At 40.3% G+C, this 12,331-nt stretch overlaps 1 protein-coding gene across 1 annotated transcript in view; it reads right to left on the bottom strand.

Annotated features, from left to right (window-relative positions):
• The window catches only part of MYRIP (myosin VIIA and Rab interacting protein), a 359,094-nt gene that overhangs the window by 322,451 nt on the left and 24,312 nt on the right, over nucleotides 1-12,331 (bottom strand). The window contains exon 2 of the mRNA XM_075212459.1: nucleotides 3,484-3,606. Within this exon, the coding sequence (XP_075068560.1) occupies nucleotides 3,484-3,593 (110 nt within the window). The 5' untranslated portion in view covers nucleotides 3,594-3,606. The remainder of the gene's footprint in view (nucleotides 1-3,483; nucleotides 3,607-12,331) is intronic.

Genomic DNA, 12,331 nt, shown 5'->3' with positions numbered 1-12,331 from the left:
ATGACAAATGGAAAAGATTACTCTCTAAAACTTCACACTTCTGCGGAATGGCGAAACGGCCTGTTTTGCCTGGAAGTTTTACAAAGATCAAGTTGGTGAGAAATTTCCATACAATTTTGTTCATCTCTGTCAACTCTACAGTGGGCACATTTACCTAGATGTAGTGGTGTGCCATGAATATGTTACTTTAACAGTGTTATGTGTAGGGCTTTCACCAAACTGAATACCCCAGAATGCCGTGACAAATATTATTTGGAGTCAATAATATAATGAGGCTATATAAAGGCTATAAAAGTAACAAACCTAGTTATGTGTTATAAAATTTACTACATAATCCTGTAAATTTACAAAAAAAATAGGAATACAAACATCACAGTCAAGTAGTGACATGTAAAATGGCATTAAATAAACGAAGGACACAGTGACTGCACAGTGAGGTGGTCTACACAGAATATGGACCTCTGCTGATGCCCCCAATTTATTATCCATAAATCAGACTTTTCTTCTTTATGCAAGAACCACAGTAGACATGTGACATCAGATCTGTCCTCAGGTTATTGGAACTGACACTCTGACACAGCATCTTCTGCTAGTAGCCACACAAACATAAATGTTAGCATCTTTTGTAGGTACCAGCGACATTGAACACAACATGAAACATCCCAAGCGACAAAAGAAAAGAAAATGATTTTATACCCAACCTTACTGGAGACGTTATTACTTATCTGTAGGTGTATGGAGAGTGGTAAGATATAAAGAGAGCACTGTAGGCGGAGGGAGAGAGAGAGAGGGGGGGGGGTGAAGGAGGGGAGAGAGAGAGGAGGAGAGAGACGTTCTTCCGCAGTCCACCAACAGGAAGTTAGGCATTTGGAACGCAAGTTTGCGTTCCAAATGCCGAACTTCCTGTCAGTGGAACGCATATGCGTTCCACTGCGGGAGAACGTCTCTCTCCCTTTCTCTCTTCACCCCCTTCACCCCCTCTCTCTCTCTCCCTCCGCCTACAGTGCTCTCTTTATATCTTACCACTCTCATTCTGCATCTGGCCTTATCTGGTGTATCTACAGACTACAGTAAATCTCTAGATATAGAGCCTGGTAGCGGACGGCTGCCGCGCCCCTTTGGGCTCTGCGCCCTGGGCGACGGCACCGCCCGCACCACCCTAGTTACGGCTAGGTATATATATATAAGATAGATAGATAGATAGATAGATAGATAGATAGATAGATAGATATAGATAATAAACAAAAACTCTCCAAGTACAGACTGGGGTGCACACACTGTATATACAAAAAAAGGGATATTCTTCACTCTCCAAATACATAAAATACATAAATTCATGCTGTACTAACTACATTCTTATATTAAAAACAGGGAATGCTAGTTCCACATGTTGCAATCTGCAATGTATCTTAAGCTGACCAACTCACGCCACAGTTATTTTGTCTCTCTCTCTCTCTCTCTCTCTCTCTCTATATATATATATATATATATCTATATCATGTATGCACATGTCCCTTAAGACTGACCCGGTGAAAAGGTAAGTTGTCCCAATACCGCCAAGGCCACTGAGTATTACTCAGCTACCTCACTGAGATTTTAATGGCACATTGCAGAGACTTTCTATAGCCACGATACGTGGCGATAGAAAATGACCCTTATCATTGCAATTTTAATAAATGTGGGCAGTTCAAAATGATGCTAACACACTTCTCAAGTGCAGAAATGCTGGGTCTCTGGGTCTTTAAAGCTGATCATCAACATAAACAAAACAAACACATACAGTACAAAAATGCCTTTTTCAAGGTTTTGGAAACCTTACTGATACAGGCAACACATGATTTTTTGTCTTGTGACATACCAATGTTAAAATTCTGCAATAAATAAAACTATAATCATGCATAAATACTACTAGTAAACTTGAAAGTAAAATAAAGTGAAGATAAATGATTTCCTTTTCAAAAAAAATAAATAAATTTGGTTCATATATTTCAAATTGCCTATCTTCAAATTATTTTTCACCCCTCACTCAAAATTCTATTCAGTCTGGTAACATGACATACGAATGTGTCCTGACATACTAGTATGGCATCTGTGCCTTAGAGGATAAATTCACCCTATCTTCATCCCTGTGAAGCGCTTGAGGGTCCAAGAAGCATTATTTTTGTTAGCTTAGATATGTGATTTTAGATATTTACTTTGAAAAAACACCATATGGATCATTGAAACCAGCATAACATATTATATGATATGTTATGATATGATATGATATCTTTAAGTTTACATATTTTAATTATTTGCATTCTAGTTTGTTTGTAGTTATAATGTTAGCTGTAACTGAATGGTGAAGTTAAACAGCTTTAAGAATACTCATTATTGATCACAACTAATAAGCTTGATGCTACTGTAATTACTCTGACAATTACTAAATAATACCTGCTGGCCTTCAGTCATTGCTCTTTCCAAAGAGAAAGAGAAACAATGATTCTATTGATAAGAGAAAATTAAGAATCATACTGGTAATCACAATCATCACCTTGAAAAGATTGCATCCAAAATTGGGGATTGAGTTTTGCAAAGTATTTGAAACTTTCCTGCAAGTATAGGTAACTTGAACACTACTCGGTACAATAGAATTAAATAAAAATAAATGTCTTGTACACTTAAACCAGCTTTAAAGTTACATCTTGGCTGTAACATTCTGTGAGGCCCTTGGTTAAAACAACCACTATTTCTTAATGCTGTGGATTGCAATTCTGCCACCAATGCCTTGGTGCATAAAACACCACACAAATTCCTTAAAGTAATATGATGTCTCAAGAAAACCCTGATCTAATAAATTAAAGCCTTTATGGCCGCTGCTAAAACTTTCTTTTACTAAAGCATGATGTTTATTAAAAAAGTTTCCAAAGGAAAGCATGAGCTTAAACTACAGTATGGTCGGCAAGGTACAGCAAGACAATACATAGGCAGTTGTCCTGCTGTCGGAATTAGTCAAATACTACCACTGTTTGCTATAAGATACATAAAATAACAATTATTTAACATAACAACAAAATACATAATTAGGCCTTCCTAGTGCATCTATCACATATTCTCAGATCTAAACCACCCATAAATTATAGGGCTGTATAGGCAACAGATAAGATGTGACTATTTTCCAGTGTATACCTCATATAGAGCATGATTATATACAATTTTATTAAGCATCTAATTGTTGAGTTATTGCAGAGGAAAGGAACAGACAATATTGTGACACATCATGCAAGCCTGCCATGTTTGATGCAATATGATGTGACAATGTTCTTAAAACAAATTTGCCCCATTAACAACACCAAAACAATTGCTGAAACCACTGACAAAAGATTACTTAAATTTGTCTTCACTGCACACACACAATAAAAAACAACCTAAAATAAATGTTAAATATTGGCTTGGATTTTTTTTAAATGGTAAACAACACTTTAACTATGAAGAAAATCCTACCTTAACCTTTCTTCTTCCTTCTTCCTGAGACTGAAGTCTCGTTGGACAACCTGAAGGACATGCTCAGCTTCATCTTCGGTCAGACCAGAAAGATCCAGTTTCCTTCCCATTTCTTTCCTGATCCTGAAAGTAATTAAAAGAAGCTGTAAAGCACACAAAATCTGCAATAAGTTCCCCGCTTGGATAAAAACAAAACATTTATGCTTATTATAGACTTTATAAATATTTTATTTGAGATTTATACGCACAATCAAAGCCATCAGTATCTGCAAAAATAGCTTAACTGTCACTTCCCAGTAGTTTGCGTCTAATTTACAGGAAAATAGAACACAAATTTGTTTCAGTGCATATACAGAGAGAAAACTATCCGTTTTAGAAAAATATTTAAAGCATATATATAAAGCATTTTATGATTGCATATTTGATGTATGGTTTCATGAAAAAATAAGAACCACCATCATGCTTTTTTAATCCTCAACTTGACAGTGGGCTCTGCATAATTCAGTACAGTCAACACTCACCTACATAAGAGGACTATTTAATTTAATGCCACTGCTTATCAGAACCAGCATGTTACTGGCCATTAGCAGAAATATAGAGTGTGTACACACACTAATTGGGCCTGATTCATTAAGGAAAATAAAGCAAAAAAAATGAGTAACCTTGAACCTTGGCAAAACCATTTTGTTTTGTAGGGGGAGGTAAATTTAAAATTTGGGAACAGATTTATAGTTGCGATAGGGCATTTCCTAGATCAACTTTAAATTTCAGTGCACAAATAAGCATTTGTCTGCTACATAAAAAATCAGACAATATATATCTTATATGCAAAATAATAAACAAATTTACACTCATTTGCAATATGGTTTCCAGGTGAAAACTTACTAATTTTTTGCCTTACTTTCATTAATGAATCAGGCCCATTAAGAGATCCCATTACCACAAGTAATGAGAGAACTAGAAGAAATATAAAGCTGGGTTGTCTCCCACTGGATATGTTTTTAACTGGCTTCATTATCTTCTTACAAAAATCATATGGTGATTTTCAGGAGTGTAATGCAGAGTTGATAACACGGTACAAGTTTACAAAAATGACCAAAATACCATTCAAACTTGGGTTTTATCAGTGTTTGTTGTATTTTTTGCTATAGGTAACATCCCCCCTTTTTCAAAGCCACAGTTTAGTAAATATACCCCCTAGTTCCATTTCATAACAGAAAATTTTTCCTACGCACAGCTATGGCTACATAGTAAAAACAAAGCAAAATAAAACAAAAAATACATTGTGAAGTAATAGGCATTAATCAGAAATGCCAGAAAAATCAAGCTTAATTACTCAAGAAAGGCATTTTCAATTTGGACCTTAACTATTAATTAATTGTTATACAATAAATCAGAATGTATAGTGCATACCACCCAACTTTTTTAATTTGAGAAAAGGGATGAATGGGGACATGTGGTCATGCCTCACGGGGCTTCTCCAGCGTTTCTGACACGCTGGGCCAACACCAACCCCCTTTCCCTCCACTAACAGCACTGTTTTGATGCCACGCACATCAATGGCAGGAATAAGCACAAGTAAGTGACTACAGTAGTGTATCAGGATAAAGGTGTAATTACCTAATTGTAAGTGTAACAGTGCTTTAACTAAAAAAGTTTGTGTTGACAAATAGAGTATATTTTTATTAAAACACAAATAAAAACATAAAACCAATGGGTAAATTATAACTATGTATTACTCCTGAGGAAGTGGGTTGACGTACCTGAAAATGCCAAGATTTCAGCTTAATCTATAACTTATCTTTTAATCATTAGGTTTAAGTTTTTATTTCTGTTGTAAAAAAGATATTCACAGTATACAATTAGCCAACAGAGTACAGAGTTTTGAATACTTTGTTAAAAGACCTTTTAGACTCACCACCAAAGACCCTGATGACAGAAGAAAAGGAATTGCCATACTATACCCAAAATTCATGTTCATTTTAATGCAAGACACAATCTGCAGGGTGTGGCTGGAGGCTGAAGATGGCGGATCGGTTCCTATAAGACGCCGTCCATTGGCTGCTAAAGCCTGCACACCTATAGGCAATGGGCCACCAGGCTCTGCTCTACCCTTTGAGCCAACTATTTCTTCCTGAGGCTTGCAGGCCTGAATAATTCTGCTGCCCAGATTCCACTCTGACCTCACCGGCGACCCCCCATACGGCATACTGGCTCCTCTACATCACAGGCACTGTTGCCTCCAGCCAGTCCCTACCATCCAGCAACCAGCAGCGATACGGACAATTGGAGCGGAGATCCGCGATCACTGTTTACACTGCTGCAATGCTACTGGACATTAGTGACAGCATCCTGCTTCTCCCACCTCTGCAGGTACGTGTGGTGCGACCAGGTAGCCCTACTATGCCGCCTGCTATCTGATCCCTGCGTCTGCTGACTCAGCTGTTGGGCTCCCTTCCCACACCTCTTGGGCATCTATTACACACATGATTTAATAGACCAGCATTTGAGGAGTACCTGCACTTCCTGACAGCCTATACTACCCTACTCCATCTAGGGGACTCCCCCCCTCCCATAATTTATGGACTGTCACTGACTGCTGTCAATTATATTCTGCAGCATACTTTGCTATCCTCAGCCAGACATGTTTTTACTGCCATTTTGTAGACATCTTCTGCTGTACTCATTGTAACAGCCTTAAAATACACTTCATGACACTGAGTCCTGGCCTCTACTACACATCTTGCAGCTGTTGTGGAGTGGACACACCTCTTTACCCTGCCAGGCAGCCCACTGCTAATCTCTACAGCCAGCTGTTTACTTTCTTTCTGAAGCTTGGTCTATCCCAACACAGAACTGGTATCTATCTAATGACCCTGCTCTACTGTGACATTTAACATATAACGGCCACATGACCTCTTGGATTGCCTTAATCCACTCAATCCACTCTGATAATGTAAACTAGAACCACCATCTCCCATTGTATGTGGCTCTCTCTCCAAATCTGATTTTTGGCGACATTACCTATCTGTGACTTCGTACTAAATGAAGAAATTCTTGAGTAAATCCTGATCTAAACAGGCAAAATTTTCATCCTCTGTCCTTCCTAGGGGATTGTCCAAGCTTTAATCGAGTGACTCTGATCAAACCACGTCTCAGCAGACCATATCAAGAAAACGACGATCTGTAAAATCCGCCAAACCAGCAAAAATGAAAACATCCGATATTGCTGCGATCCTTGGACTCTTGCTTGTTGAAAAACTAGCCAGAATTAAATAATCCTTGGATTTCGCTCTTATTCTCCTCAACCTTCACGCTCACCGTCTAGATGAGGCTGAACAGCGCATTTCAACTGTTGAGAATAAGCTCTGTGCTGCCAAGAGCACTATCGAATTTGCCTCTGTAGGTCAACGACCTAGAGAATCACAGCAGATGCAACAACTTAAGAATTATGGGCCTCCCCTAATCTGTCAAGGGCCCTGAACTACTCTCCATTTTGACCACTTGGCTTCCTCAACAATTGCCCATGGATACTAAGAGCGGTCCCCTAGCCATTCAATGGACACACAGAATTGGCCCTGACAGACAACAGGACTCCAACCGCCCTAGGTGATTATGCGGATCTTGAACTATACCAAAAACACCAAACTTCTGGATCACTACCGAAAGACTCCAGGGGTATATTTACTTAACTACAGGTTTGAAAAAGTGGAAATGTTACCTATAGCAGCCAATCAGATTCTAGTTATCATTTGTTTCGTACATTCTACAAAATGACAGCTAGAATCTGATTGCTATAGGCAACATCTCCACTTTTTCAAACTTGCAGTTTAGTTAATATACCCCTAGATCTCACATACCAGGGCCACCACCTGTTGATTTTTCAGGATTTCTCCAATATTGTCACCACCAAATGCAGAGCCTTTAGCACCATCTCTAAACATCTTTTTGAACATAACATCAAATTTTCTCTCTTGCACCCAGCCAAACTGAGAATTGCTCAAGAAGGTAGAGTCTCCTTGTATTTACTCTCCAAGTTCTGTTCTATACATGTTTTCACCTTGCTCACCCAAGACAATGACACCCCCATTCTGTGGTGTTCCTCCACCCCACTCAATGGGTCGGAGTGGAGCCCTACTGTGAAGTTTCCATTTTGACAACCATCCTACCGAACACTGAAGATGGATAGATGCCATCATCCCACCCCCTTCATCAGATGTTGGAGTTTACTCTGGGTTCCCTGAACACCATCTCTTAGAACATAAAGGGCCTTAACCACCCTGTGAAGAGGAAAAAGGTGATCATTCATCTCAAACATTTTAACACACTCATTGAGTCTGATTCATTAAGGAAAGTAAAGCAAAAAAATCAGTAAATTTGTACCTTGGTAAAACCATGTTGCATTGGAGGGAGAGCTAAAATTAAAATGTGGGGACAGATTTATAGTTGGGGAAGTGCATTTCCTAGATAAACTTTAAATTTCAGTGTGAAAATGATGCTAGGAGGTCCTCCGCTATTCCTAGTGCAGAGCTAGTCAATCCTTTGTTTTTACTAAAAATAAAGATATCAATTATTTGTGTGCTACATGAGAAAACAGACAGTATTTAACTTATGTGCAAAATAATAAACTAATATGCACCCCTTGTATTTTAACATGTTTTTTTTCCAGGAGAAAACTTACTCCTTTTCTTGCCTTACTTTCCTTAATGAATCAGGCCTATTGTGTTCCTTGAAGAAACACACTGGACACTGGACTCTAAATCTACTGTACGTGACTCTTAGATTGGATATTGTATTTCAGTCTCATATGTCGCCAAGCAACAAGGAACTGTGATCCTCATCAATAAGTCGCTCATTTATTGCATTGAGAGACAATTTCTTGATCTGGAGGGCAGACTGATCTTGCTAGATATATCTATAGAAGATGTTCAATATATGTTGCTAAACTTATACGCTCCCAACCAACTTAAGCATTCTTTTTTTTTACACGTATACTCCCTAAAATATTAGAGTGGGTAGGACACAATCTTCTTAGGCGGCAATCCATCCCTGGACAAATCTGAGGTTAGTAACGCTAGACATGCCACCAGTCTTGGCAACCTATCTTTCCTCACATCACATGTAGATCTGGTAGACCCATGGAACCTCCATAACCCACTTGAACGAGACTACACATTTTTCTCTCATCCCCACAGAACTCATGCCTGCATAGTCTACCTATTGGTCTCTAAATACTTGTTTCACAAAATCAAGAGCACTTCCATCAAAGAAATTATTTCTGATCATGCCCCAATTCTTGTGACATTACAGTTAGACACACCTAGATGCTATTCCAACAACTGTCAGTTCCCGAACTATATGTCTCAATCTGAAACATTCAACCACTTTCTCCAAACTACGTGGCACAATTATCTAGACGACAACATCAACCATGAAGAAGACTCTATTTTATTTTGGGAAACCTCAAAGTCGGTCCTTAGGGGACACATCATATCTTCACACCAAAAACAAAGACTTTACAGGTAAACATACTGACCTCTGTAATGCCCTCATGAGCGCATGACGGACATGCAAACAATACGATTTTGAGGCTATCAGAACCTCTTATATACAGACCAAACAAATCTACGATACTTTCCTCACTGAGAGAGCACAACACCAGCAAGCTTACCAAACAGAATTAAACATTGATATCTGACCCAGCACCGGCTTGTGATGCCTTTGTGCATTACTATAAATCGCTGTATACAGCCAAACCAGATAGCAAAGAGGAAAGCATCAGTTTCTTACAAAGTGCGGTGCTTACCAAACTCCCACCTGATGAGAAGTCAGTCCTGGAGAAGCCTATTACCGGGACTGAAGTCGCCCACACCATAACTTCCTTAGCCAATGGCAAATCCCTTGGTGCGGATGGTTTCGAACATGATACTATAAACTCCTAAAAACCCACTTTACCCCTGTTCTCACCTCAATGTTTAATCATATCCTTACCACTGGGACCACTCCATATAATTTTAATGACATTAGATCACTGTTTAATTATATCCTCACCACTGGGACCACTCCATGTAATTTTAATGAGATTAGAATCATTGTCTTGCCCAAACCAGTGTTAGGCTGCTAGTAGTCAGATAACAAACCTGCAGAACAGACTGGCAGAGGTCTTTGCCTATAGCAATCGCCTTTCCCGTAGAGCTAGAGGTGCTCACAGGTACTCTGATGCCCCCAGGACTTAACTCCAAAGTAGTGTAGGTTCGTTATACTAACCGCAGCGCAGGCCTGGAGACAGTACAGATGTAATGGATGGTCAGACGAAAGCCAAGGTCAGGGGTCACTTGCAGAGTAGAATAGTCAAAAAACACGCCAAGGGTCAGGGTCACGAGCAGATCAGCAGAATCCAAAGGTACAGGCCAAAAAGTCAGGGTCACAGGCAATAAGGCAAAATCCAGTAGACAGGCAAAGGTCACCACAGAAATCCAGCAGACAATAAAGCAGGTCAGCACAAGTACCAGACTTAGGACGCTATAACCGGAAGGGAGGCTAAGCCCTCGACTGCCTTAAATAGTGCCATAGACCAATCAGGGCTTTGCCCCGAACAAACCACAGGGGCAGGCAATGCCCAATCAATTAGTTAAATCAGCCCACAGGCTGCGTTGTACCAGCGCATGCGCCCGACTACTCTGCAATGCTGGGGCGCACTGTTCAGAATCTTCGGCGTCCGACCGTTACCCGGAAGTGACGCCCCGGTCATCATGGTGACGGCCGGGGACGTCGGAACAGGGAGGAGAGACGCGGCGGCCACGTGCACCGCCGCGACTCCTGACAACCAGGCAAGAACTCAACACTTGTATCCTCCTACAGACCTATCTTCCTGCTTATTCAGGGCTTTAAAATTCTCAGCAAAATACTAGCCACTTGCTTGCAGCATGCCATGCCCCACATGATGTCCCCAGCCTAGCTAGGATTTGTCAAATATAGAAAGTTGGTTATAGAAATAAGGACTGCTAGTGCCGCATTCCAAGCCACACACGTGAACAAGGCCCTAGAAAACATCATTATCAATTTGGACGCCGAAAAGGCTTTTGACAAAATTGCAACACTTCTAGGCTATATTTCCACTATTATACTGATCCCTCTGCCCACGTGACAGTCAATAACATTAACTCGGCCACCTTCTCTCTACATAGAGGTGACCAGCATGGTTGTCTCCTGTCCTTGCTTCTCTTTAACCTTGCTCTAGACCCGATCATTACATATCTCCTTTCTCAAAGCACTATATATGGCATCAGGGTGAGGACTAGAGAGGTGAAGATCACGACCTTCGCAGACGATTGTTTCATCTTTACTTCCAACCCTCAGTGATACATACCACTCATAATAGATGCAATTGACATGTTCACTTCGTATGCTGGTTTTTCTATTACTTCCAACAAATCTGAGGCCTTAGCCATACACAACTGGGGGAAGTGCCATTCCTTCCCTTTCCTCTGGGCCCAAAAATGCCTCACCTATTTGGGGATTAACCTTCCATCACATTTCCCGTCTATACGCTCATAACTAAAAACTCGTACTCCTTAAGTTCGTAATTAATTTACCCAATCTCCTGTATGATAACTTGACATGCCAGCTTTATTTTACAGTAGATTGAATCAGGGGTAATAGCACATTCACTGATATATTGCTAGACTCACAATTTTGTGCCCCCCTTTCTCTGAACTACAGCCTTCATGCACCCTTGTCCAAATTGAAAGCACTCAACAGTATTCTCATCAATGCCACTTGCTGGGCCTGGAAGACAGCCACAAAGACTCATAACCTTCCCTATATTCACTCCCTATTTCTTCCATTTCAGGCAACCTGGGATTCCAGGACGGACAGACATTCACTAGATGAGCACAGCAGGGTATTGTCCATGTAAAAGACCTCCTTGACCCTTTCAAACGCCCACTCACATATTCCCAGGCAACAGAAAAATTGCCTTTCTTTCCCACTACCAGTTTGCCTTTATGCAAGTCACTCATTATAGTGGAGCAACTATCTTCTCCCTCCACCACCAGGATCTTGCCAGTCCTTTCGATTCCCTCATCTTGAGTGACCCTCACTTCATGTCGGCAATTAATAGTTATCAAACCTGAACTCTTCCCAGAAGATGAAATATCAGAGATCTAAAAATGGTCACATTTCCCCACCCTTACAAATACCAACATGCTTTGCACCTTCCAACTCAAAATTATACCGGATAGCAACTACCAGGACATGACCTATAAGATCTTACATCAAGTTTATTTAGTTCTCAAGTGATGACACAGGATTGGCCTCTCCCCAGATAACCTTTGTCCGAAATATATGAAACCTGAGGTGGACCTATTTCACTGTCTGTGGGACTGTCAGCATATACATGCGTTCTGAGACAAACTGACTGCCTTGGTAATAATGTGCTGGGTGTTCCCTTTCAAGCTACTCCTCACTTGACTATATTGAGTAATTTGGCCGATCAACCTGTCATCCAAAGATTCCATATAAAACTTTTGATGCTATTGGTCGCAGTGGGCTGTAAAGCCATCCTCCAGCAGTGGATTCACTCTGTCCCGCTATCTCCAAACATAGCCACCTCTAGACTCCTCTTTATATTTTCAAATGGACTGGATAGAAACAATACACAATAACAATGGTCTTGACACCAGCCCTCTTTCAATGTTGGGTGAAATTTACACACACACTCCCATCGCACACTAAACTTACACACGAGAAATGCTTCCAATACAACTCCTGGTACTCCATTCAACTTATGGTGGACTGAGTCCCTATCACTATATTATGATTGTCACCCCCACCCCCCAACCACCAC

Source organism: Mixophyes fleayi, chromosome 5, assembly GCF_038048845.1.
Source record: "Mixophyes fleayi isolate aMixFle1 chromosome 5, aMixFle1.hap1, whole genome shotgun sequence".
Taxonomy (NCBI): Eukaryota; Metazoa; Chordata; class Amphibia; order Anura; family Limnodynastidae; genus Mixophyes; species Mixophyes fleayi.
Note: the sequence above shows the minus strand (reverse complement) of the source record. Positions and strands in the feature narration are given on the sequence as shown.